The 27,317-nt window shown below is 45.6% G+C and overlaps 1 protein-coding gene across 2 annotated transcripts in view; it reads left to right on the top strand.

Annotated features, from left to right (window-relative positions):
* Positions 1–26,118, top strand: part of Ralgapa2 (Ral GTPase activating protein catalytic subunit alpha 2) — a 275,792-nt gene extending 249,674 nt beyond the window's left edge. The window contains exons 38-40 of one of the 2 annotated variants that reach the window (XM_059261570.1): positions 8,225–8,346; positions 21,717–21,756; positions 25,116–26,118. In XM_059261570.1, the coding sequence (XP_059117553.1) occupies positions 8,225–8,346; positions 21,717–21,721 (127 nt within the window). In that variant the 3' untranslated portion in view covers positions 21,722–21,756; positions 25,116–26,118. Of the gene's footprint in view, positions 1–8,224; positions 8,347–10,325; positions 10,426–21,716; positions 21,757–25,115 lie in introns of those variants that run through there. The other variant, XM_059261569.1, reaches the window with a different exon arrangement.
* The last annotated feature ends 1,199 nt before the right edge of the window (positions 26,119–27,317 follow it).

Here is a 27,317-nt window from a genome sequence, read left to right as displayed (position 1 = left end):
GGTACCACCGCATTTGTTAGGTTAGTATTATTTGGTAAACCCCTAACTTTTCTTGGAATTTATTCTTATCATCTGATAATTCAGTATTAACATGAATATTATCCCAGAAAAGTCATCCATTAGAATTAGTTTATAAAAACATAGAAAAATTATTTTGTCTATCCAGATACACCCAGATTTATTATCATTGTTGTTATTATTTATGTGTATGGGGGTTTTGTCTGCATACACATATGTCTGTGTACCATGTGTGTACCTGGTACCTACAGAGGGGAGAAGAGGATATTGGATCCCCTGGAACTGGAGCTACAGGTAGCTGTGAGCCACCATGTAGGTGCTGGGTAACCACTGACAGCTCTTCAGCCCCCACCTTCATTATTTTTAAGTGTATAGAAGGAGGAAAATACTTTAACTAAATCTCAAATTTTGTAAACATCCCCCAAAAGTAGCCATTTCCCTGAAGTTGCTTTCAGAAATGAAAGTCAATAAAGTCTGTGGAGAACTTGGGATCATGAGAATGATTTCTGAAGTTTCTAAGGGCCATTCATAGCCTGCAGCTCAAATTCACTCTATGGCCCAGGCTGATCTTGAACTTTTGTCTTCCTGCCTCAGCCTCCTGTGTGCTCCAAACAAGTTCCACTTCACCTAGTGTTCATTTTATTCTTAGACTCTACCTTTATATAAACTAATTTGCAGGCTAAATGGAATAGCTTTTAGTCTTCAAGATCAGAGTCCTTGTTGAATAATTGTTAAATAATTTGGTTAAATTACCTTGTATTAGATAATACTTAGAGTGTATTTTATTTCATAATTTTTCACTTAACAGGCTGATGGTGGAGCTAAAAGTTCACATGTATTCCTATTTAATCATCCTTTTTTAGGCTTTGCCACAAATGGGACTCAAGGCGTTTTCAGACGGTTGTACATTTCTAATTGTTTTCCACCTAGTCAACTCTTCATGAATATGAAATACCAACAAAAGGTTCCAGGGGTCATTGCTGTGATTAAGGTCCAAAGTATACTTTTAGCTTCTACTGTAGATCTTTGGGATGAGTGAAACCCATGAAAGAGAAACCATCCAAGTGATACTGACTCCTCCCTCCCAGAAATCAGCCATTGAACCCTCAGATGTCAATCATTGCAGCTGACCCCTTACTTCTCCAGTGGGTTTCGCCAGTCAAGTAGCCTGTTGAGTCATTTCTCACCCAATTTGACAGCACTCTCTCAAGACCTGGAATTCTCTGAATGACTAATTTTCTTGTCACTTGTATTTTTACTGCTGTGAGACTTTGATTGATGGTATCACAGGGCATTTTCTCACTTGTTGAAGGAAAGGTGCTCCTGGAGAAGTAGAGAAGACAGATATGGTTAAAAGGCTATGATTAAAGATGTGTTCCTCTCCAGCCAGTCCCCAGGGAAGAGCAGACCTGACCACTTCTAATGAAAATATGGACCGAATCCACGGCCCCCTTGGAGTGTCTTAGATCCTGAGAGGAAGCTTTCAGTTCCTTTGCTGATGGCCTTGGGATATGAGAGCAGACCGCCTCCAAAAGTCTAATTTAATAGCCCAAGGAAAATTTGCTTTTCCCCCATTTCCATTTGTTCTTATCATTTCCTCAGAATTATTCTTAAACTTAGTTATATGGGTGTTTTCTTCTTTTTGAGCAGTAGCGGACTACCCGCCTCCAAGAGTGTATCATTAGGGCTGGAGACCTAATCTAATATCTTATACCTCCATGTGTTTCATTTCCTCTTCCAGAGTATCCACTTCATGCGATTGCATTATTCAGTCAAGTCTCCTCTTCATGTCACCAGGCTGTGACATTTACATTGAATGATTCATGTATTTGCAATCTTAAATAGTCCTAGCATTGAAATTTGCATTCTACCGAAAGACAAACAGACTCTCCATGGAAAGGATGTATGGCTTTAGAATATAACTGCATCTGCTCCCATTCTGGTCATTGTGGAATTTCATCCATTTATTTAGAGTGAGGCAGGGCCACCTGAACCCACCTGGCAGGTACCCAGAAGTGCATCAGGTCAGGGCCTCTGATCCTAACTGTGATTGATCCCCTTGATCTCTGTCAGGCCCTTCTGTCCCCAACTTTTCCCACCTTTCCTGCCCTTTCCTCTTCACTCAAATGCATGTATGCCACATGCCCCCAAAATATGTCACCTGCTTCCTGAGGTGTGTAAAGAAAAGGTGAATTTTTGAGTCTTTTCTACAGCCTATAGGTCGAACATAAGGATGCACCTCTCCCAAAGGCCACTAAACACTGAAATGAGACACTTTGCTATCTTCCCTCAAACCATTCAGAACAGAGTCATCCCATCCTCACCTGTGCTTTCTGCCATGCCCTCCCCACTTTTGATTCCCATCACCTGTCCTGCACTCTGGAACTGTTTCCTACCACCTCTTCAGAGCCAACCCTGACCTGTTATGACCTCTTTCCTCTCTGACACTACAGTAAGGACGTTTGCCTTGCTGTACAGATGTGTCTTTCTAACAGTGCTCTGTCTGGTGAGGGTGGGTTAGCTGGGTCTCATGCCCTGGTTACAGAAGCACACAGATTGGATGCTCAGTGAAAATTCTGAATTCGTCAGGGGGATGGATATTTAGAGCCTCTTTTGTACTAAGCAAGCACTCCACCACTGGGCTGCCCCCGCCCCCACTGCCCCAGTACACATTACTTGAATAAATACTTGAATGAGGGTAGATTTGGGTTTTGAAATGGCAGTTGTTTTAGATAAGACTTTCTAAGCAGATTGTAATCGTGTGTTGAAATTTCACATACAGGCCATGTACACATGTAATATTTTACTGTCTCCAGATTCAGCCCCTTTTGCCATTCTTAGTGCATAATAGGACAAGTAGATATAGCTTTGTAGAAGAGGGTATATTCCTGGAGCAGGAACCTCACTTCATGGGTGGCATTCTTGTCCATCCTTGACCTGAGCTCTTTGATTCCCATCTCCCAGCATCACCCATGACTTTCTGAGTGTTGAGCTCTGAACAGAACCAGAGCCCTAAACACAGCACATCTCTTTTCTGCTTTCCTTAAGTCATTGTCCCCACTAACACTCAGATGTGTGCCTTTCACAGCAACTCCCCTCAAGAGTAAGAGAGGAAATCTGTAAGGCCCCACTTTTTGTCTTTTTCAGCAACCCCAGAAAGCTAACCTGGGAGCTAGCTGTGTGATGAGATGGTGATCACCCCGATAGACTAAGGGGTATTAGTGTCAGCACTGGGACAGGATTCTTCAGAAGAGCATGTGACACCTCTCTGACATTCTGAAACATGACTTCCTCTCCCTTTACAGATGGCTACTAGAGTGTAGAGTGGCCTTAAAGATGGCTAGCTTTGGTCTTGTATGTGTCACTAATAAGTTGCTACAAGTGTTAGGAAACTTCAGGACAGGGACATGAAGTGACTGGTATGGCACACACCCCAATATCAGGAGGCAGCCTTCCCCTGAAGCTGGTCTGAATATCATGTCCACACTTGGAAAATATAGAGAAAGGCTGAGCAACACAGGTTCCAAAGGATTAAAAAAAAAATACAACCTGCAGAATGCCTTTTCCAAACTCCATTTGAAATGCTCAACAGTCAACCATCATAGAACCTGAGTAAGGAGAGGAGAGGAGAGGAGAGGGGATAGAGGGAGAGGAGGGAGAAAGAGAGCGAAGAGGGAGATTAAAATGGGGGAATTGTTGGTTTTCTGTATTCCTTGCAGTCAGCATGGCCTGTGTGTAGAGTCAGCTTAAACATGTGTACCCAGGTTTACATTGCAGATTGGTTTTTGTAGCCCACACATATTTAAGTCCGGTGGTTTGTTCTCATTGGGAGTGTAGCTCCCAACCTTGCATGAGATCCTGAACTTGACTCATGTATTCTGGAATTCATGATCTTCACAGAGAGCAGTGAAAGTTAGAAACTCTGGACTCTCATCCCAGTTCTAGCATAGGGGGTAAGAAAGCACTTGACATTTTCCTGTCAGTAATGTAGTTAGGTTGCTGCAAAGCCTAACCAGGGCCTCTCCTAGCTCATCCACGGCAATGTTCCTTGATCAGAACCTATGAGCCCACACTGAGGGAGCAAGAACAGACCCTGCATATTTCCCGTACCTCTTTTCTGTAGGAATCCTGGGCAGAGGGTTCCTAGGTAGGCGTCCATGAATCCGCTCACATCCTTATTTTACCTCTAAGACAACTGAGGCTGCAAGTTGGAGCCCCTCATCGGTGTCACTCATCTTTGGAGGAAAAGGGCCAGAACCAAAACCTAGTCCTCTCACCAGAAGCAAACACCTGTCTTCCTTCACACTGCTGCTATTCTAAAATATCAAATAATAATCTGACTAAACTTGGAAGCAATGGGTTGGATTCCCAGAAGAGTCTGCAAGGTGTATTGATTATAAGTGCTGGAGACCTCCCAGTGGAGTATTAATAACTCATGAAATTTGTATGTAAAATAGTAGGAGTAGTTTGTGAAGGATGCTCAAGTACAGCCAGGCATAGCAGCTGTAGTCCCAGCAGTTGGCAAGTAGAGGCAGAAGGATGGCAAATTCCAGGCCAAGCTAGGCTACATAGTAAGACCTCACTGGCAGAGGAGCAGTATACAAATACAAGATGGGTTTCTGCTTAGTAATTTGAAAGTTCTCTGAGTTAAGTGACCAAAGAGAAAACTGCTCCTTTGGAAGTATTTGTATTATATTAGTGAGGTAGTTATTTAGAGCAGAATTAAAATTTTTGTGTTTGTTGAAGTACTTTTAGGAGGGCAAAGAGCAGTGCCTAGTATTAAAATGGGTGTCGGATTTATGGCTCAGTGCCTCGTCAGCCACATGCATATGCCTGAGAAGGGTCTTGCAGTCAGTTTGATGTCTACTGGTTTCCCCCCCCCCCCCCCCCCCCCCCCCCCCCCCCCGAGGCTCTGAGGATAGTAAGTGTCAGACAATATTGCTTCAATTCGCCCTTGCTCATAGTTCTAATACATTCAGTATTGGGTCTAATCCTCAGGGTAAAGTGTTCATTGTGTAAACATGAGGATGTGAGTTCAGATCCCCAGTACCCACCTGAAAGCTGGACACAGCAGCATGGTTCTGTAATCCCATTGTGTGATGGGGACACAGAGACAAACAAATCTCACTGGCCTACCTATGCAGCCAAAGTAGCAAGTTTTAGGTCTCAAAAATTATTATTAAGAGCAATCAAGACGTTCAACAAAGATCTCTGCTCTCCACACATAGGTTCATGTACTCTTATGCATGCATGTACCATCACTCATTCATGTACACATCTACATGCGTACATACACCACACACAAATAAACAAACCAGGGCTGTATTTTTGCTAAGGCTACCAAACAAGTGATTTGGGGCATTCATGTGTTCTTGGCTGTTCAAAGCACTGTCTGAGCTGGGGTCATATTTGCTTTCTTTTTGTTATGGTGTTTAACATGCTCTGGCTTGGACCCAAGTTAGCTGTATTTGATGTCTCTTAGTCTTATCGAAACCCTGAGAGATGTTTGTCTAAATGACAACACCCAGTTTAATGCCAGTTAACACCACTGAGAGGGGCATGGAGAGTGAGTGTGACTTGTGACAGTCTAGGGCCTGAATGGCAAGACTGAGAACCTTTTGTGAAGGGTCATTTCCTCCTTCAGTATCCAATTCTGGAAGTACTTTGGTTCTCTCTGTTGTCTGTAGCTCTGTGATACAAGAGCAGACCATAAATACAGAGTGGGAGAATCCCCAAACTTGATGACTGCCCCCTGTGAGTGCAGTCCTGGACCTCCTTCTAAGAGCCCAGGTCTCTGTCATGACAGGGACCAGCCTCTTGACAGTTGGATGGTGTCACTCAGGATGTGGGTGATGGACAGCCACCTGGGATCTGTGTGCAGCAGTTCTTCTGTAGGTTTGATTGTGAGTTTGATTAACAAGGTTACTTTCCAGATAAGTCTTTTATGGAGAATCTAGCAAAGGGAACACACATTTCTGTGTTGTTCACCGTTGTTCCCAGCTCTGTATGGGGATGTGTTGGACACAGTGGGGCCTTTCAGGAAACAGCAGGAAGATACTAGGCAGAGTGTGACAGGTCTTTAGAAGGACGTGTCTGCTCTAACCCAGGCCCACAAGCAGACTGTACTGAAAGGGGGGAGCATGAATTGAACATTGACAGTGGGCCACAGCAGTCTGAAGGCTCAGGTGGTTGTCAGCCATAAGTTTAGCTCAGCTCTTTGAGTAATTTGTCACGCCTGGCTCAGCCCCTGCTGGGCCAGCACGTGCCAGCTTAGTGTGAGAGGGCCTGTTCGCCAGACGGCCACTCAGGCCTAACGTCCTGCTGTTCCCCCGGACCTGCGGCTCACTGGGGCCATACACGGAGGGCAGCTCTGTGGTGACAGCCAAGTGCTGTGCAGAATGAGCATGCTCATAATGAGACGTGAATGGCATTAGTGGGTCCCTCTAGAATTGGGCCTGAGCAGGCGCCTCTCGCTGAGGAAGTTTGGCAGCCTGTTCATTAAGGCAAGTCACCAGGAGTTCAGCCCACAGCCCAGGAGCCAGCTCTGGAGCATGCTGCCCAGGCCTGGGGCTGTTGTGACCATCCATAGAAAAAATCATAAATCTTCAGAGGGGCCACTTTTGAAAGCTTCCAATACATTTTCTTCAACAAAGAGTTGTGTAGAGCAAACTTAAAGGAAAATTCTAGCACGACGCAGATCCCGATACTACTGTCTTCAGTGTGCACAGGTCATGTATCTGCAGCTTGGTTTAGTAACCCCCAGCTCTTGTGACTATTGAATGCTTGAAATATATATGGAGTGGAGCAGAGAAGTGTAGTTGTTCCTTTTGCATTTCAGTTCATGAACATTTCAATTTTGATAGTCACATGTGGCTACCAGGTGACTCAGCACTGCTCCAGAATGACTCTGGTCCTCTCACGGTGTGACACCATTCCCTGAAGATACCAGAGGAGAGAGCCTATATCCAGAAATCAGTGTCAGGACCTTGCCAAAAGAAAATAAGAGTGTCTCCAGTTTTAGAACAAGATGTAGAGAAGCTACTTGGAAGGGTGTAATTGTTCCCAACTTATATTTTCCAAGTGGACATCTTGAAAAGATTGTTTTAAGATATACAGAATCATGTTTCTTCTTTGCATCCCCAGGTAACTAACCAATGGGGATCTACATTCCCTGGGTTTTGTGTTCATGAAGAAATAGCATAATTTTCAAAATAATCAAAACACATCCTTTAACTTTTGCATTGATAATGAGGAAGGGCAAAATGAGACATCATGCCAGCTCCCCGAGTGTTAATTCCTAAAGTTCTATGTATAGCGCCTCCATTCATTGTCAGATCATTCTGACGTTTCCTGTTATTGGGAGTGCATGATTCTTCACCTTCAGAGGAAACAGAAGCTCACACAAAAGGGAAGATTTGCTTTCTGCCCCGTGAAAGGCTGCCACAGGCGGGGGTCCTATTAAGGCAGCTGGAAAGTTGCTTCGGCCTGTTCCGCTTGTAAGTTTTATTGGTGACTGGTTTTTGATTACACATTTGAATGTTGTGTGTTCCAGGCTGCAGCTTTAATTAGAAGGCAGTGGTTTCTCTCTTTTTTTGCTATTGCACTGTACACCATTTGCTACATCCTCCATATCCATTCTTATTTTCTAATGCTCATCACTTACCCTGGTCCGAGGCTCTGATGCTCTTGCAGAATATAACTCCTGGCCTTCTCTTTCCAATAACTTGCCTTTTCTTACTTTTGTTGAAAGTGTTCACCGCCATAGAACCAGCTCTTACTTGAAGTATCAGTTCCCTGTGTTGTTAGACTAAGAGTTCTCGTTGACCCAGATCGGGAGGGAAGATAAAGGCTGTCACATTATTCCATTGCTATGGTGTCACAATCACCCACCTCTCTTGTTCTTGTTTAAGTCAGCCTTAGATGTAATATAGTGCTTTGATAGACTCCTGTAACTTTTGATGCACGTATTTCTTAATGATATTACTGTTGGATATAATTGAAGCCCAAAAGAAATCTAGGCCTTAAAACTAGTGTCTCACTATTATGTGTGACAAATATCTAACTTTCTGGCAAAAAGCTAGAGTTTCCAAGATGCATTTTCACACAGGATGAGGAAAGCCTAGTAACTAACTGCATTTAGAACAAATTGCTAGTCGCTCCACGTGCCAATTGCACGTGCGTTTGTCTCCTTAACCAATTACTGCAGCTACGAAGAGCGAGCTCTGTATCTGGAAGCAATAATTCAGAACCACCGGGAAGTCATGACATTTGAAGATTTCGCAGCTCAAGTCTTTTCTCCCTCTCCCAGCTACTCTCTCAGTGGAACGGGTGAGTGTCTACATTATTCTCCTCCCTCCTGCTTACGATGCATTTGAGTAGCAGATGTACACCTGTTTTTCACAGATAAATGCTTGCAAATTTAAGAAGAACATTCACCCTCTGAATCAACTAATGAATTTCAAAAGGAATGATGACATTCATTTTAATTTGTTTTGTATCCGAGCTGTTCGCTGTGTTTCTTTCTTCAGCTATCCTGTTAACCCTCGAATCTAGCAAGGTTAATGAACTTTTTCTCAATAATGTGCTCCGGTTCATTCAGGAGTGTGGGTTTCTTGCTGAGCTGGGAATATGTTGTTTAAAAGCGATGCCCAAATCACTGCGTACTTATCAAAAAAAGAGTTCTCACAGTTGAAGCCGTTGCTACTAATGCTAAATGGGGATTATGCCGCTGAGATACGAGGGTCAGGGATTAATGCCGGAGACATGGAAGGACAGTGTCCCCAGGCCCATCATTACAGAGTGCCGCGTGCACGCTGCTCTCTGGAGTGGTTGGTGTCATGCGGACAAGCCACCGACCAGAGCAGCACCTGGTGTGGAGCCTTTAGAAAGTAGCTTATAATGGCTTTCATTTTGTAAGCCAGTGGAAGTGCAGAATTTTCTTTTCTTTTTTTTTTTTTTTACTATTTTATATAATATTATCAATTTGAAAAAATATGTGCTGCCACTTAAATTGTTGATATGATTTTTATGGCTTTTTTGTCAAAGAATAAAATTATTACTTGTAAATTTCTGCATGTTGTTACAGATTAATTGCCTGTCAGAGAGTAAGTGGGATATTTAGTCTCCACATGTTGAAATTCTCAATGAGGGGCTTCCTTCACCTTTCCTGGTTCAGCATAGCTATAAGTATGCTTAATAGATTTCTAGCTCGTGCTAATTGCTTCTGAACACAGCTTTGCTTCTCCTGTGCTGACTTGTTAACAAATATCTTACACACAAAGTGAAAAAAAATCAAATTCAGTGAAATAAATCACTTACAAATAAAATCAGCCATGCGGCATTGTTTAACATCGCTGGCTTCAGTCCGTGCCTCTTGGAGCTTTGTTGGGAGATAAGAGAGAGAGGCAGGCACTTGCATGGGGAGCCAGGAGCAGCAGGCAGAAGGCTTGGGAGATAAGCAAGCTGGCCGAGGTGCGGAGCTCCATTTACATAATCACGACTCTGCTTCCTGGTGAGGCGAGAGAAACACAGGGATGGCCTCTATTGATCTTTGTTGAACTGGGATACTGAGCAACATGAGAAAAGCTTATAACCTAAAGCTTTGATTAATGTTTCTTACATTAAAAAAGTAGAACAGCTGTGAATTGAATTCTTTTATACACTCTGCCAGCGTTCTATCTAAGACAAAAAAAAAAAAATCTGTTTTAAGGGAAATGAAGATTTCATACCCAGTCTGGCTAGCGCTTTAAAATTGTGTCTAATTTTTCAGTGAAAAAACACGAGGACTCCACAGCAACACAGCAAGCTGGTGCTTCAGAGCTCTATTCAGCCTCTTCACATCCTTTGCAGGCACTAGGACTTGGTTTTTCAGTGCAGGCTTTTGTTTTTGTTTTTAACTTTTAAGAAAACATTTCATTTCTTTAAAAAAAAAAAGAAAAATATGAAATAATAAATAAATATTTAAATTTCTTAACTTTTATTTTTAAGGCTGGTGATTATTGAGGTTACTGAAACAATGATAGGTGTTGTTTTCTATGTATATTTTACCCTCTGTATAAGTAAAGTTCACAGTTATTCCAACCAGTTCAGATTCAGTTCCTAGGTAACAGCGTAAGTGAGACTGTAGGAGCATTTGGGTTTGTGTGACCACTTGGGGGGGGTGGTTAATAGGGTTTTTGGAGAATGTCTTAAAAAAAAAAAATACTTAATAAAATTTCTGACAGCTTGTCAGGACAGGTGTTAGAACTTTTATGGAGCAAGAAACCTAATATAGACTCCAAAACAAATGTGGTTCGTTTTTCTTTCAGATCATCGACATCAGCCTCCTATTTCATGGAGTTTACAGCTTCTCTCTGCCCTTCCCAGTGATTAGGAAAGAACTAAAAATAACGTCTATTTGAACTACAATGTGGGGCAGTAGAGTGGGGATGGGGTTCATCACCAGATACACAGGCACCTTCTCAGAGCTATATTCTCCCTGGCTTATGCGCAGACTTGACTTCTACAGAATCCCTCCTCCTGCTTCTGCTTTCACAGAGGAGAACAATTTTCACTTATTCACAGTGCTTTTTATTTTCTTGGGACAAGCACAGTCAAACCCAGATGAGCCCAGCCCAGCCCACTTACACTCAGAGACTGAGGTGAAGCCTGCTCTTCCAAGCAACAAACCAACTGGAAAAATTGACCCTGAACTGCTTAAGCTCCCACAGTGCACACAGGCCCTAGTCAGACTCTCTGTGGCCATCAATGTCATCAAAGCAGAGCCTTGGGCTCCTTATATACATATGCACAGATTTTCCTAGGCTTTGTTTGTATCCTCCCAACAAGGGGCTTTTTCTTTCAGGAGGACACCTGAACTGTATAATATAGCACAGCCCCCCTCTAGAGAGAAGGAAATGTGCCAGGTGAGCCTGGCCAGAGACACTACTAATGGGAAATGTCTGTGCCTCTCACACTCCCTAACCACGGAGCCCTGGGGGCCAGAGCACCCAAATATGTGCACTTCTGTCCATGATGCACCATGAGCTCCTAATAGGGACACAGGTCTAATATATGAGTTCAACTTCTGTCAAGAGCCTTTAGAAGAGGGTTCATCTCCCAATCAGAAATGCTATTTTAAAGCAGCCTGCCCCTTGTATCTGTTGCATCTATTGCTTGAATTAATAGTACTCTGTATGAAAGGTATTTGGATGGCTTTTTCACCTAGCCCTGCCTGTGGTTTGCCTTGTGATCCCTTCCCTTATTGACAAGTAATAAATAATCTAAAAGATAGCTGATATTAACATCTATATGTTTTATGTATGCATATTTGTATTCACTTAACCCACACAGCTATGGGAACAGAGAGAGGACTAAGTTTATGTTTTCATGTTATCAAGGAAGGGGGCCAGCAGAGAGGGCTGTAAAGGGTTAACTAGAATGGGCACCCTCGAGTGCTGGGGAGGGACTGATGTAATCACTGCAGCTCACAGCCAAGTGCATCTGTTCACCATGAGGTCATTCTTCTGCATGCTAATGACTTGGAGAATCCAGTCTGATGTTTGACATTATCCAAAGGGATATAGTGTAAATCTTTACCTTTGGGAGCTGCTCTTACTGAACAAAAAGGAGGAAAGAAACTTGTTTGGAATTGCATGGGAGTTTCCTTGTTACTGTTTTCTCTTTGTTTGTTTGTATTTTGGTGGTTGTTTGGGGTTTTTTTGTTGTTGTTGTTTTGGTCTTTGCTTGTTTTGTTTTGTTTTTCCTGGAGTTGCTCTAAAGATTATGTCTGGACCTTAAAATCTGCGTCTGTTGATAAATGAATCCCAAAATAACTGTTGTGGTCACAGCTAGCAGTTTGTCAATTGACATACAGTAGGTATGTCTCCCGTAATACCTAACTTTTGGAATTGGTACCTCGGTCAGAAGTTGGTGAGAGTATGTTTTTATTCTGAGGAATGCCTAAACCAAGTTCAAGATTTGTTCTCAGTATCTCTGGATTGGCTGGTGTTTGCTTGAGATGCCAACACTGTTTATGGCTCCTGCCTACTTCAATATTGCTATGGAGGGCCAGCAGAGGGAGCACAGGTCTTTGTTTATTTGTTAGCCTCAAAAACAGCCCTTCTTTTCTCCAAGACAGGGTCAGCAGTACTTTCTCCTTGATGACAAGTGGGTTTGTAAAGGCTCCAGGATATAAAGCAAGTGGGAGAAAATGTGTTACCCCGGTTTTGATCCACTATCTGCTGCTTGAATGTAGGTCATATTTGGGGCTTAAACCAGATTAGTCTGGGTCAGTCTTAAGATGCTGCCACCATCCAAAGCTGCAAACTTTCTTCTTTCTCATATGTGTCTGGATGTCCTCTTGGAAAGGAATACTGTGTTCATCTGTCTCATATAATAGACTTTTGTCATCCTTTCCTGCTATTCAGTACAACTTTAGACATTGCACTGGAAGACTCTGACCTGGTGCTATCAGTTCCACTTAATGGCAGCCAATGAAATGAATTCACAGAGCTGCAGACAGCACATCCTGTCACACCTCGGCCCCACAGGGAACCTGACGTGTGGATGCTGCACTAGTTCTGTAGGTCCCTGGCCCATGCCCTAAAGGGGTGAAGCTCCAGCAGCTTCCATGCATATGTGCTCACTATCATTCTGCGTTCAGATCCTGGAAGGAATATTTTGTTGGGCAGTTAATAATCAAATTAGCCTCCAGAAACAGACAGGTAAACCCCAACCCTGATCCAACAAGCTTTTCGCATTGATCGAAAGGGTAATCCTCCTTTATATTCCATTCAGTCAGTATCCATTCTTTTTCTCCTTCTCCCTTCCTCCATCCCTGTTAAAATGGTCTTAGTAAGGCTTAGATTGATAGCACAGCTTATGCTTCTTATGTGTTTAGCTTTATCATAGCTTAGGGAAACCAGCAAAGAACATCATAGAATGTGGAGGTAGAGGGGACTTCAGGGAATATCAGGTCTAGCCTCGCCTTAATAGCTTTGACTGAAGCATAAATCATGAATGAACAACCAAAGAGTGCTGACCAGTTGGACAACAGAGCCCTCACCTCCCATTCCACACATGGACATGTCATCCAAGTGCCTACCCTGTACTGATGGTCCCATAAGTCAAGCAGTGGTGGTTTGTTGTTGATATTAAAGCCCCGAATTAAATGTGAGAATTACATGTAAAGAACTAGAAGTTTTCCTGAGACATAAATTCTCTTATGTCATTGCCAACTCAAGAGCTGACAACCTGCCCAACATACACCCTCAGCACACTTGACTGCCCCTGGCCAAAACGTTGCCATGTGTCCTACAGATAGATAACTACCCTCACCCCAACAATCCCATCTGGCACCAGCCTAGACCCCTTCCACACAGCCAGCTCAATGCTGACCTTTTTGCTTTTGTTTTGTAATTTGTAGATATATTCTTGAAAAAGTAAGAAGATATTGATAGAAAATTCCTAACCACTCTTAATATCATCACTCAGACCTAGCTTGGCTCCTCGGAGAAACCAGTGTATTTCCAATGTGGTCAACTTACGATGGATTTATGTAACTCTTACAAGTACAGGAGCATCTGCATTTCTGTCTCCATTTTTTTTTTTAGCATGCATAACTCTGTAGTGTGTGTGTGTGTGTGTGTGTGTGTATGCATGTTGTATGCAAGCATTTGTTCAAAGTGGGCTATGAATTCTTTAAAGAATAATTCATGCCATCTCTGTCTTATAACACATGCAACAGGAATAAAATAGTAAGCAGACAGAAAGAAGTCAGGCTGTTGCTTTAAGTGGTACAGGTGTGTCTCTAGACCACAGATGTGTTGGGTCTGATGCAAGATGCAGAACAAACACCTATAATTACATTTTATCTGCCTTCTCCCTTCTCAACCTCTTAGGAAAAGTGGGTCAGTAACGAGCAATATGGTCAAAGCCTGGTGTTGGGAGAGAGGGAGGCCAGGAGCCAGGTTAATCCCCAGGCTGGATAGTGCCGTTCTGAATACCTGAAACTCGATTCTGGGTGCTTTTGTAAGTGGTGCTGAGGGTTTTACAGAGAACTCTCTATGGCCCTGCTTGGCACCATACTTTACTTTGTGCTTATTCATCCCTATATGCTTTTAACACTCTGTTACTCTCCTCCTGTTGCTCTGGGAGACAAGCAGAGGTGAGAAATATTTTTCCATTTGGTCAGCTAGAAAGTGATGCTGCAGCCTGTCAAATGCGACATCTCTGGGATGGCTCTGTCTTCCATAGGCTGCTCCACTCAGCAGACCTGTGAAGGGTACTTACGGATACACACAAGGTTCTGGGAACCTTTAGAAGGCCTGGATCTCTTCCTTTGTGGAGAACAAAGTCTTAAGGGAAAAAAGGACATATGCATGAAGGAAGGATCTGTGTCCAAAAGGTGCGGGAGGGTGGGAATCCTAGATGAGTTATAGCAAAATATGACTACAAGTGAAAACGACCCTGCTCACCAGTGACTTGGGCCACTTAAGCTGAGACTCCCCTGAGATAGAGTGCCATCTGTCTTGTGATCCTGGAGCTTGTGAACAGGGGCTTGCCTCCTGTGTCCTACGCCATCCACTAATCATCCAGTGTTTACCTTTGCAACACTGGTTAAGACCTAGGATGTCTGAGAACTAAAAGCCCTTCCACAAGACCAGTGTGACTGAGTAGATTGAGGAGGAGCAGAGAGAATGTGCCTCTCAGACACTCCTGGTCCCTCCAGACCCTGGCCAGTGCTGAGACTTGAATCCATGGCTTCAGGAGAATGGAAGGGAGCTGATGTATTGGACTTGTCTAGAATGTGCCTGTGGAAGCACCTCAGAGTGTCTGTTTCCTGTAAGATCCTGTAGTCGGTCAGTCCCACTTTCCTGGCCTTCCAAGGTTTTATGTGCAGGTGGCATCTCTTTCCTGCCTAACTGCTAATTATGACTCCGGGGACACTGAAGCAGTTACCAAGGGATGGCCAGCAGGTACCAAGAATCTTTCTCAGGCAGAGTTTGGGGAATGAGTCTTAATTAAAGCTTATTTAAAATAACCTTTAGCGTTTGAGGGAGACAAGCCCAGGGTTTGGGACACCCAGGCTCACATTCTTTGTGAATGGCAATTGTGGTGTCCGTGTCAATCTGGCCTCGCAGGTGATCCACGTGCAGCCTTAGCAGCTGGGGCTTCCTGGCAGACTCAGTGGTTTTGCTCAGATTTTCACTTAGCAAAGAGCAAACTCAAGCAAGGCCAAACGAAGCTCTTGTACTGGCATTATAGTCTGCTGTTGGATAGAAGGGATGTTTTATGCTGTCCTTTCCAGGTAACACTCGGGGGAGGCGGGGGACCTATAAATTTTTTTCTTAAAGCTTCACAAAAGACTGAATAGAAAAAAAAATCTTTTGAAAATGGGAAACATGCCAGTCTAATATTGCAAGAGGATGGATAGATAGGAGGAAGGGAGGGAAGGAAAAAGAACCGTCAGCATTAATATGGCCAACATTGAATTCTTGGTGTAGAAGAAGGTTCACAGCATTATGGTAGAGAAAGAATAACCAAAAGCCTATTTTCTCACCACTTAAAGAATATAAAAATGATGAAATCCCAGATGACTTCCACCTACCTGTGCCCCCACCCCCTAGACACCAGCTGGAGGCCACAATGAGGTACTGAAATTGTGGCCAGCTTAGAATCCTGGTGGTAACCACACCTCTCCTGCAGCTCAACCGATCGGTAGGACAACAGTGTCATTCCCCAGAGCATCTCACAAACCCCACAGGATAGGGTCTTCAGACAGTCACTCCATACCCATGAGTGTCCTAAGGCCTTACTAGGAGAGGCCCTACCGTCCTCGAGGCTGTCTCCCAGATGGGGAGAAATAATGCCATCAGGAGCTCCTTGGTGCTATGCAAAAAAGCCAGGGGGGTGGTGCTGAGAAGAAACTATCCCAGTATGGAAGGGCACATTAAAACCGGTCGGCAGAGGCCTCACTGGGAATGTGACTCTGATGAAAACTCTGGAAGGAGCTAGGGCAATGGGCCCCATGTGGAAGCCAGGCAGGGAGTAGCCGGGGTGGGGGCAGGGTGGGGACCCTCACTGATAGGAGCTTTCTTGACATTTCAGGAAGCAGTGAGGGGCTGGGGCTGGGAAGAATAGAGGCAGGAGTGAATGAAGATTCAAAAAGTCAGAGCCACCCTGCAGATACAGGGGAAGCCTTTGGCCCATAATCTAGTGAGACAGATAGCTAATGGAGAAGCAGGGTGACAAGATATGATCATAATTTGAAGGGCCCATCCTGGCTTCTGTGGAGAGACTGTACATTGGAAGTAAGGATAAGTTAGATAAGACCTCATTCATTCCATCTTCACCTGGCACACAGCAGGCCTGTGATACCGTGATTAACAATCAAATACTGTGGCAGTGCAGACATCCCTCCAGAAAATTTGCTATGGGTACATTGTGTCCCGTACCACAGTACCATGGAATAGAATCCTGCACCTTGGGTACCCAGCTGCAAAGAATATGGTGACACCTATCTTTGTAAGGGAAGATGTTGCAGGTAGAGGAAGGTGAGCATGAGGCAGACAGGACTCTGATCTGAAGTCATTCATCTCACTCTGGCCTTGAGGAGCTATGCAAATAGCTATGGCCAGCACACAGAAAATCAATGACTGGGTGACCCAGAAGAACAAGGATGTAAGGCCAAAATTCCTGCAGTCCTGGCTCCCTCAAGAAGCCCCGTGTGGTGGTGCAGGCTTCTTGAGAGGCCGGAACAAGAGGATCCCTTGAGCCCAGGCAGTCAAGGCCAGCCTGGGGAATGCCCCAAGACCCCTTCTCAAAACAATAGGCAAAGGTCTCTAGGACACTCTACAGACTTGCTGTTTACAACAGGCCATTTCTGTGCACTTTCCCCGCATCTACCCTGTGAGGAAGGCTTGTCTCCTTGGCAGGTGAAGGACTGAGGGTGATGTTTTCCCATCAGGTGGCTGGCTGGTCATGGCAAGATCTGGGCTTAGCACTTAGGTCTTTCTGTCCTAGACAGGGTCCCTGCCTTTTGGCGCCCATTGTGTTAGAACAAATCCACGGGAGTAGACAGCCAGGTGACCAAGACGAATCCTTTCATTGTGCCAAGAGCAAAACATTCTCCTCAAAGGCAGAAAGGACTAATTTGTTGGATTTATGGCCCGGGCAAGTTGTGGTGTGAGTAGCAAGTGCTCTCCTACTTTGGCCTAGACAACTGAGGAATGTAAGCAGTGTGAACTGTGTTATTGTCTGCTCCGAACTTCAGTGAAGTACATGGCAAGAGCTCTGGTGGAGAAAGCCTTGATCTTGGGCCCACACTGCCTCCTGATTGTCTAAAGACAACAGGAGAGTTGTTTGGGTGCTCAGAGTTGAGTCCAAGGATGCATATACTTTGAATAAATGATCCATCATAGGGCCATAGTAGTCTCAGTCTCATTCCCAGCCCCAAGGAGACTTTCTATCATTAAAACTACCCAGGAGTTCCAGTCACTTCCCCGATGTTTCCCTGGACACTGAGAACACACTAGAACTCACAGTCTCCTCGGAAGAGTCTGCAGACCTAACTGCTACTTTGGTTTAAAGCTGCTGCTCACCAGGGGATTCAAAATTATAGTCGTGGGTGACAGGCACAGCACAGCAGGAAGTGCAGAGGCGGGACACCGCTAGCCCCTCCCTAGAGCGTCCTCTCTTGAGTTGTCCTAAGAGGGCTGAACTCAAGTTCTAGGACATCTTGGAGTCAGCCTTGGTCACTAGCAGCACTGCACCTGCAGGAAGTGTGCTTGCTTTGAGGGTGGTGAAGACAGAGAGCTCAGCTAAATAGGTGTTGGTAACATCCACATGGCCTCGTCACTGCCCTGTCCCCTCCTTCCTGGGCCCACAGGAGATTTTTCTCCCTAAATCGTGAAGTCATTCTTGTGTTGCTTTTGGAATGGAGAGTATAGAGTGCTTTTCAGACCACTTTCTGTCCTGTTTTGCCTTGGGAGGAACTATAACTCAATGATAAACACTTGACCACCATGCACAAGACCCTGGCTTTAGTCTCCAGTACTACAAAGGAAAAAGAAAAAACTTAACAACAACAACAACAGGTTATATTGATATATAATTCACATATCGTGCCAATCATCCAAAAAAAGTATATATTTAATACTTTCAGCATTTTCACAGCTATCTCCGTGGTCTAATTCTAGAATGTTTCATTTCCCCTAGAAATAAAATAAAATCTCCTCATGGTCAATCTTCATTCCTTCCACAAAGTCCACCCCCAGTCCTGTGAAACCACTGATCCACTTCCATTTCTCTGCATCTTCCTATCCTGGACATTTCATATGAATAGAACCAGACAATAGGGTGACTTGGCTTCCCTCACCTAGCATGTTTTCAAAGTTCATTCATGCTACAGCATTCATTGTGTTTTTAAAAATTACCTGATTAGCATGTTTATACTTTGATAATTTCATTCTTGTGTACATTGAAATATCATATCCACCCTGACTCCCCCTTTCCAACTTCATGTCTTCTTTTTATATCCCACTAAGCTCAATTAGTGATGCCCATGTGTACATGGGTATAGGACCATTCATTGAAGCATGGGAAATCTACCATTGTCTATGCTCTAAAAGAAGAATGATCCTTCCTCCTTATTGGAGGCTTTTAAAATTGCCAAACAGTTCATCCATCAGTTGATGGACATTTGGGCTATCGAGAACAGCAGTACTCTATTAGCCATGCACTGTGGAGCCAGGTTGAGAAGGCCGTCAGCCTCCCTTATGGCTACAGTGCAGCCGAAACCTTGCCATCCACATGCTTTGAGATATTGAGGAGGCCTGGACACCTTTCTAAACTGTGGCTAACCAGTCAGTTGGCACTGAACTATTAATTTTAAATGTGTAACTTAGTCATAGCTCCTAAGTTCACATAATAGTTGGGCAAAAGGAAAAACGCCAGCAAAGGTTTTTCTTAATGTCCCCACTGCTCGCTAAGGCCCTACACAAGTGTGCCTGCCCACATTGCACAATGCGGGTGCTTTCTTCTTTCCTCTATGCTTGTTGGTCCAGCTGTCCTGGCTTTCTGCTTCAGAACCAAAGTTGATGGGCAAGACCAGCAACCAAACACTGGAAGCCAAGCCCAGTGCCAGGGCTGGAGCCAGAACATAGCCACTGCTGCTGGACTGGAAATACTGGAAGCCACTCTTGGCCATTTGGAGATGTTAATTAGGCTGGCAAATCCCCACTGGTCTTGGGTTGCCAGTGTTGAGTTGCGTGTGCAGGCTTTCCCATCCACTGCCTGCACCTGTTCCCCTCCTCAGAGCCATTCCAAGGGGTCTGAATACTCCCCCACACACACCCCGTCAGTTCTCTGATCCCCCTCTGCCTGCCTTCCTGCTGGGAGAATAGTTAGCACTTGCCTAAAGCTGGAACCCCAGTCCAGTCTTTCTCCCTCACCCATGCCAACTCTCAAAATCATTCTCTTTCCTAATTATCTTGAACCAGTTAATCATTTTCATACTAACTGTTCAGTAACAAGGATGTGGGAAGAGGCAGCCACGTTTCTTGTCTCCCTGGCCCAAATTTACCCCAGGTGGCAGTGCTGGACAGCCGGCTTTCCTCCGAAATAAGAAGCTTTGCTTCAGACTCTACTCCTTTGCAGCTGGAGGAAACATACCCTATAAAAGACCCACAGATTCTCAAATAGCATCTCTAGGCAGAGCTGCAGAGAATGCAAATCTCCAGCCTTATTTGTTATTTCCTAAGTTAAAAAGGAAAGTCCTTGTTGATATCCAGAATATCAAAGAAGTCATACAACACCAAAAAGTAAAGCACTTCTCTAAAAATGGCCTCTGGATTTTGCAGGCTTAAACTTTTGTATATGAGCTGCCAGTTGGCCAAAACTATGCCATTTGGTGTCTGAGTTAGACTGTGAAAGCGTCTCTCCAGCTGCTCCTACAAGAAAAGGAGGTAACTGCTGATTTTCCAACACCATTAATGTCCAAACATGCCTTCTTATTCAAGACACACTGTAACCCTGCAGTACAATGTCCCAAGTCACCCTGGAACCTCTCAGGACCCTTCTTTCCTAACTTGGCCTCTCCCTTCGGATACCACAGAAATGTGTGTGTCTGTGTGTTTGTGTGCTCTACCTCCCCCACCGTCCACTAAGGCCCCAAAAGCAAGGGTGGGTTTTGTCTGCTGTATCCATTGCTACAGCCTATAATGGAACTTATACACATTTAGTGTCCAGTGTATGAAAAGAAAGATGGGGAGGGGGATTACACTTTGTGCCTCTTTTCCTCCCAGGCATCATGTGCCTCCCAGTCTCTTCTCATCCCTTATCTCCAAGCTCAGTGTCCTCTCTTCTAGACTCTTCGAATAGTGTGCAGGTAGCTGATGCTCTATGCTGACCCCTCGGGTTATACTAAGAGGCCCCCTGCTCCCTGGACCCAGCAACTGGGACCACACCCTTCAAGAGTACTGCCTGGATGTCAAGAGCAGGTGACATCTGAGCCCTGTGGAATAATCAAGGCAGCCTCCAACTGCCTCTGCCTATGCATCTCCTTAACTCAACCATGGATTGGCAGTTACTGAGATGTTCTTTGTGGGCCGGCACACCACACCAGGCTGTGTCTGGGGACCCTCAGGAGAGGAGCAAACCAGTCCTCATCAGCAATTACAAACAAGTCCTCCATTGTTAGTACGCCATCTGCTTTCTGGGTTTCTCCCAATCAAGGGCCTATATGCATAGCATAACTAGGGCCAAGCGGGCTGCAGGAGAGTGAGACCAAGGAGCCCCTTCCTAAAGAGCCTTTTCACGCATAGGAGTGCATCAGGAGCGTGGCACTCTGAAAGCCTCAGGTTCTTCTAAACTCAAGGTAGACCCAAGCACACAGAGGTGTGTGGCTCCTCCATTGGATGAAATGGAGCCCTGCAATATGGCACATTGGGAGAAATACGAAATCTAGATAATTACATTATCATCTAAGGATAATTACATTATCTGTTATCCACAGTCAGCCTGGACAGAGCCTCTCATGCCCTCACATGGAGAGGTACCCAAGTTCATAGTAGGACAAGGAAGTGCCACTTGGTCATCCAGGGCTTGTCATGGATCCTGGCTTCCACCCCAGATACTCTGTCGGGGGCTGAGTTTTCATCAATAGGAGAATGTAACTTCATAGAAGTACACACACTTCCTTCAGAGAGACACACCAGAGAGACTGTCGAAATTGTGTTAGAAAGGCTCTGGCAGATGGGGTCAACAGAAAGTCTGAGCTTGTAATTGTGGCAGTATGCACAGCGGTTCGGGTCACTACTAAATGTCCAGCTTCAAAAGGCATCTAGCTATATGGAATTCAGGAGAGTTGTGGGGAGCGCAAGGTTGGGGTAGAAGCAAAAACAGGAGGCATGTGCTGTGGAAAACGTAGGGAGTAAGATGGTGTGGAAGGAGTGATGGGGTCCTGTCCTAAGGAATAGGAAGCTGAGATCTTCCCTCAGGTCTGTATGCTTCTGAGGACTCATCTGTAAATACGGCACCACCTGGTATTCGGTCCCCTCAAGTGGGTATTCCAGTGAACTTTGAGCAATGATACACAAGGCCTTAGAATAGAGGTAGCTGGGGGATACATGTGTTATCAGCAGTGTGTTCGTTATCAAGCTGTAGCTGTGGAGGTGCTATCCTTTCATTCACTGGATTTTTATCTTCTCTCTCTTCAGATTAAAGTACATAACGGTCTCATTATGACACTTGAGCAAGGTAAGACACTTTGGTGTCCTCTCCCCTCGCCCCGGGCCCCCCTCCCCATTCCACCCCTCCCCGGCCCATGAGCAAGCCAAACTCTGCTTTGGGGGAGGGGTATTGGTTGACTAACACTTTAATGCCCACTCACCTTCTTAGGCCTCAGCCTTGCTTGCCTCCTGTCTTCTCCCAAGGGGCCCTGCCCACTCTCCTGTCCCTACATGTCTGTGCTGCCTGTGGAGCCCAGCTTTGCCTGCCTTTCTTCTGCCAGTACACCTGCCATCATGGAAAATGTCTTTGTCGCCTCCCCTTTGTGTGGGGGGCTGCAGGGAGCCATGGGCACAGGGCCCCCCCTCCCCTTTTTGTCGGGCAAGCCTGGAGAAGCAGGATGTTGAGATGAGCCGATAAGATGAAGCACGTGCTGGGCTGGCCTTTGACTGCTTGCCTTAGCAGAGGCCTCCACAGGCCTCCACACAGGGAGGGCAGGTCATCAAGGAGGGCTGCTGAATAGAGCAGCTGGGAGAAGAGACGCAGACAAAAGATGGCCCAGTGCAGAGGGCAGCGAACCCCAGGATCTACTGTCAGGACTCAGAGAACAAGCTGAGATGGCAGGTGTGACCTCCCTGCCTGACCTTTCTGTCCTGGGTCTGGGATCCTGACCGAGCACAGATAGCTTAGACGGATGGCAGCCACCGCTGCAGGACTAGGAAAGGACTGGTTCACAGGTCGGAGAGCCTTGGATAGTGACTATGGTAATGCCACTCAAAAGAGAAAGAGCTGTCATGTATTAGCCACATTCCTACGGTGCTCCCCACACAAATAGAAGTAACTCACCCAGGATTCCTGTAACCCAGCAGGCTGCCACACCTGCTGGCTAGATGAGCCACTGGCCACCACAATGAGTCAGTCCTCTAGCCCAGTTCCCCTTCCTCCTCTTCTCAGCCATGGCTTTGGACTGGTCCCAGCAGTGTCCCAAAGGTGACAGCATCTACAGAGCACAAGTGCTGTAATCAGGAAGGCTGAACAGGATTGGGAAGTCCCTTCCCAGTAGGAGTTTAGGGCAAAGATCTATATTTTCAGCCCCCTGGTCCCATGTACTCCTGCACCTGCCCTAGCAGAGGTAAAATAGAGCCCTTTGAATAAGCCCCAGCTCCCATCCCCAGCAGAAGCTGGGCTGGGCCAGCACTGCCAGCAGCCTGCAAGTATAGTCACTGTGTCAAGAAGGCAGCCCTTATCCTTTGTGCCCATCTATGCATTCTGCAGCTGCTGCCTCCCCATCCATCATGGGGTGCAGTGGGCATAGGGGAGCCATTGCAGGATGAAGGTGCACCAGCAGAAAGTTGAGGACTGACGGAATGCATGGGTCATGGTTCCACTGGATGCTGGTGTGGCTTTGCTCTCTGCCCTTGGCTAATGGGGACTATGCCTTTAGAAGTACAAACCCCTTGCTTGCTGAGCTTTGAAATGATGGCTCAGGCTTATTCAGTGAGACAGCTGGCACTATTCTGTCCATCTGCAGGAGCTCAAGCTGTGACCCTCTGTCCTCCTTGTCCTCCCTCGTAGAAGGGGATCAGGGTATAGCTGAAACATTTGCTTCTGACCAAACATTAGCTGTGCCTTTGCCCAATATCTTCAAGCATTTATTGACTTGTTTTTTTTTTTTTTTTTTTCCTTTTTGGCTTCTTAATCCTAATTGATCTGACCAGAGTGAGTGGCATTTCAAACCAGAATACTCTGAGGTTCAGTCAGGTTTGTTTTCCGTACTGCCCTTTACCCCTGATCAAATGTTCCTGCCCACTCCTAACAACTAGGGCATGGAGATATGTCCATAAAAACCTGGTCCTTGGGGGGCTAGAGAGATGGCTCAGCAGTTAAGCATTCTGACTTCTCTTCCAGAGGACCCAGGTTCAAATCCCAGCACGCATGGCAGCTCACAACTGTCTGTAACTCCAGACCCAGGGGGTCTCACACCCTCTTCTGGCCTCTGCAGGCACCAAGTGGCACAGATACATATATATATATATATATACAGATACATGTGTATATATATATATATATATATATATATATATATATATATATAAAAGCAAAACAAATACATGTTTAAAAACCACACTGATCTTTGGAAGGCCAGGTCTAGGTGTGCTCCCTTTGTTTAAAGCAACCGAGTTTTGTGTTTTTGATGGGCTGGGACTTAGGTCTTCGTGCATGCTAAGCAAGGGTTCACCCACTGAACTACCCCACCCTTAGTAGCCTGTTTCTGAAGAGGAAAACAAAAGGAGAGGGGCCCAGGGCTCTCTGTCTGCTAACCTCACTGACACTAGAAGAAAGAGAGGTGAAAGCTTGTCCTTGAAATCTGAAAGTGAAAAACCATAGAGTGCATGGGACAGTGTCTCCACAGGTCCAGGGAACTTGCAAGTACCGTGCCAATTTCAGAAGCTCTTCCCCAGAGGATAAGGCAAGGTCAGAAGACATATTAAAAAATAAACAACCATAAATAAAAAACTGTAGACAAAATAACCCAAATAAATTCATTTCAAACACCAGTAATGACCGTTTCAAAGGCCACAGTTCCAGAGGAGAAGCCCATAGGGAAGAGGCTCCAGGAGTGCTGCTTTTGAGGTTTGTTCTAGGCAGAGGCCATTCAGGGAAGCTTAGAGCGTTTAAAAATATATTACAAGGGGAAGGGTGATGAAATGATCCTCTCATTTGAAGAGTGGCCCTCCGAGACCAACCAACGCCGCAACAGTGGCCGGGTGTTGCAGCAGGCATTCTTGTATTCCTCTGAGTCCCAGACAGCCACCCTGGGGAAGGGAGGAGTGCAGATCTGTGAGTTTTAATTCTATCCCTTGTTCCCTCTAGTGCTAAATAGCTGCATGCTCATCTGGACTCATTCAGACAAGCAATTTAGGCCTGACCTCTCGTCTCAGGCCCTTTAGGGAATAACTGAGTAGTAACTCATGTGAAATATCAATATGTAAACACGTAGGGATCCCAGTAACACAGCATCAGCACAGACTCTGCCCAGGGCTCCTTCATGGCTCTCACTCCATTGTGCTGCAATCTGATGCCTTTCTCTTCATTCTTTACTTCTGTACTAGCCAGAAAGGCTGGTTTTATTTCAGAGATTCACAGATTTGTAATTTCTTTTATGTTGTAGAAAAATCCAGGGCAAAGACTAAGAGGAATGACATTTCTTTGATGATGCATTCAACAAACATCCTTGCAAAACACACTGTGGGGCAGGAAGGACATCAAACCCTCTTCCCAATGACCAAGCTCTCTTGGTCTTCCGAGCACCATATAAATTCCTTCAGTGTGTGACCACAGATTGTCTTTGACCTCCATGGCTTGGCCATTCTCTGCTTCCTTTGCAGGGGTCTTGACCTCCAGCCTGAGTATGGATCCCAAGAAAATCCTCCATGTGGAAGAGACAGGCAAGACTCTCCTGCTTTCCCCAGAACCCTCAAATCCAGACTCCAGGAAACTGCCACTGTGCCAGCAAGCCTTCCCATTGCTTGGCCCCCAAGGTTGGAAGTGATCTAGTTTGTGTGGAACTTTAAAACAAGACTGTGTTCCTCTTGTCCTGGAATTTCATAAACCTTGGGCTTCAGAAGAAGAAAAGAAGTTGCTATCAACCAGGAACAAGCCTATGACCATGTGGGCAATGGAGCCATCTGGAGCCTCAAGGAAGAACACAGTAGAAAAGGTTCGGGGCCCACAGGGAAGGGGCAGAGGGCACTTGTCTGTATCCTGAGTTGTTTTCTTGTCATTATATACCCAAGCTTGATTCCCAAAAGGGCTGACAAAACAATTGTGTAATTGTTGGAAGAATTTCCTCCATAATGATTTTGCTAATCTTTTTTGTTAGGGTTTACAGTTTAATTCGAACTTTTCATCATCAAAATTTCATCATCATGGAAACTGTCTGTCCCCAGGGTCTTTTCCCACAGGAAGTTTCACCTCCATCATCAAGCCTTTCTCCACCTGGTACCTGAGGCCCACTGACTAAGATTCTCCTGACAACACAGTTCTGCCAGGTCTAGACAGTGATGTTTCACGTAGAGTGATCAGAAATGTCTAGATACAGGCCTGTCCACAGGAGAGCAGTAAGCAGATGACTAGCAACCCTGTGCAGGCCAACTTAGCCCAGCCCAGCCCAGTTTAGCACTGCCCAGCCAAGCCTAGCCCTGCCCAGCCCAGCTCAGATCAGCCCTGCCCAGATCAACCCTGCTCCAGCTCCATGGCTGACCAACGCCTGCATCCTGTCCAGTGCCCTCAAAAGTTCACCTGTGGTCTTCTTCCTACCTGTTGTTCAGAGACCAAGACAGGCCTTGAAAACAGCTCTTGCCACTTAAGTTTTAGGGTAACAGATTCCAAACAATATGTGTGTGTGTGTGTGTGTGTGTGTGTGTGTGTGTGTGTGTATGAGTTACATACATATGTATATGTATGAGTTATATACATATATATATATATACATACATTCATGAGTTATGTGTGTGTGTGTGTGTGTGTGTGTGTGTGTGTGTAAATTAACCTGTCTGGCTCCAAGGAGAGTGTGTTGTGCCTATTAGGGATGGGAGGGAGGGAAGGAATTAAATGTGTCCCTTTCTGGACATCTTGGACCTTAGAACCCAGCAACTACGAGTCTGTTCACAGGGGAGACCTCTGTCCCCGCTCCCCACCCTCTGCCCTGGCACTGTCTCAGAGCTCCAGTGTTGCTTCCTTCCCTGCTCTGCCTCAAAGCGAAACACAGAAATTGCAGCAGAGGCCATCCCTTGCTGCATGGTCCTGCTACATGAGGCCACTTCCCAGTGCAAGTGTCTAGGTGACCCCGTGGCCCAGAGCAGGAAAGCAGCTGTAGAATGTAGCCTCTAGGAGCGCTCAGGCATGAGAAGGGAAGTCCTGGATGTGGCCACCTCCCTGCCTTCCTCTGCCCTTTCTTCTCACACATTACTCCTAGCCTGCTTGGTCATTCCTCCGAGCCTGCTTCTCTACCTCCTCAGTGGCCATTCTCCCAGAGAAGCCAGCTTTCTCCGTCTACTGCAGAGCCAATTTGGCGCTGTTGACTTTGGTAGAGAAAGAGGCAGAGCCAGAAGCCAGACTCAGTCTTGAAGTGAGTGGGAATTCTGAGAGCGACACTCTAGGAGTACCTTCCAGCTGCAGGGAGAATCCACCCACCTGCTTTGAAGGGAACTGTGCAGCCTCCGTCCCAGGGCCACAGACAGAAGCACCTGCAGAGCTGTCTGCAGGTCATGAACAGACTAGGACATTGCAAAGCAGAAGGAAACCCCTGATCCCTGTGTGCTGTTTTCTAGGGGCCCAGCACACTCATTGGGAGCTTAATGATGATAGACGGGAAATGAGATGCCACGATATTTCCCATTGTGTCAGTGATACCTTGACTCTTATCCCACCCACCGTGTGTGTGTGTGTGTGTGTGTGTGTGTGTGTGTGTGTGTGTGTGTGCGCGCGCGCGCGCGCGCGCGCGCGCGCGTAAATGCATGCACATGTGTGTGTGAAAGAGACAGAGAAAGACAGAGATTTGAGCTTTCTGGTCTGGTTGCCCAGTATTA

This window comes from Peromyscus eremicus, chromosome 4 (assembly GCF_949786415.1).
Source record: "Peromyscus eremicus chromosome 4, PerEre_H2_v1, whole genome shotgun sequence".
Classification (NCBI taxonomy): domain Eukaryota; kingdom Metazoa; phylum Chordata; class Mammalia; order Rodentia; family Cricetidae; genus Peromyscus; species Peromyscus eremicus.
Note: the sequence above shows the minus strand (reverse complement) of the source record. Positions and strands in the feature narration are given on the sequence as shown.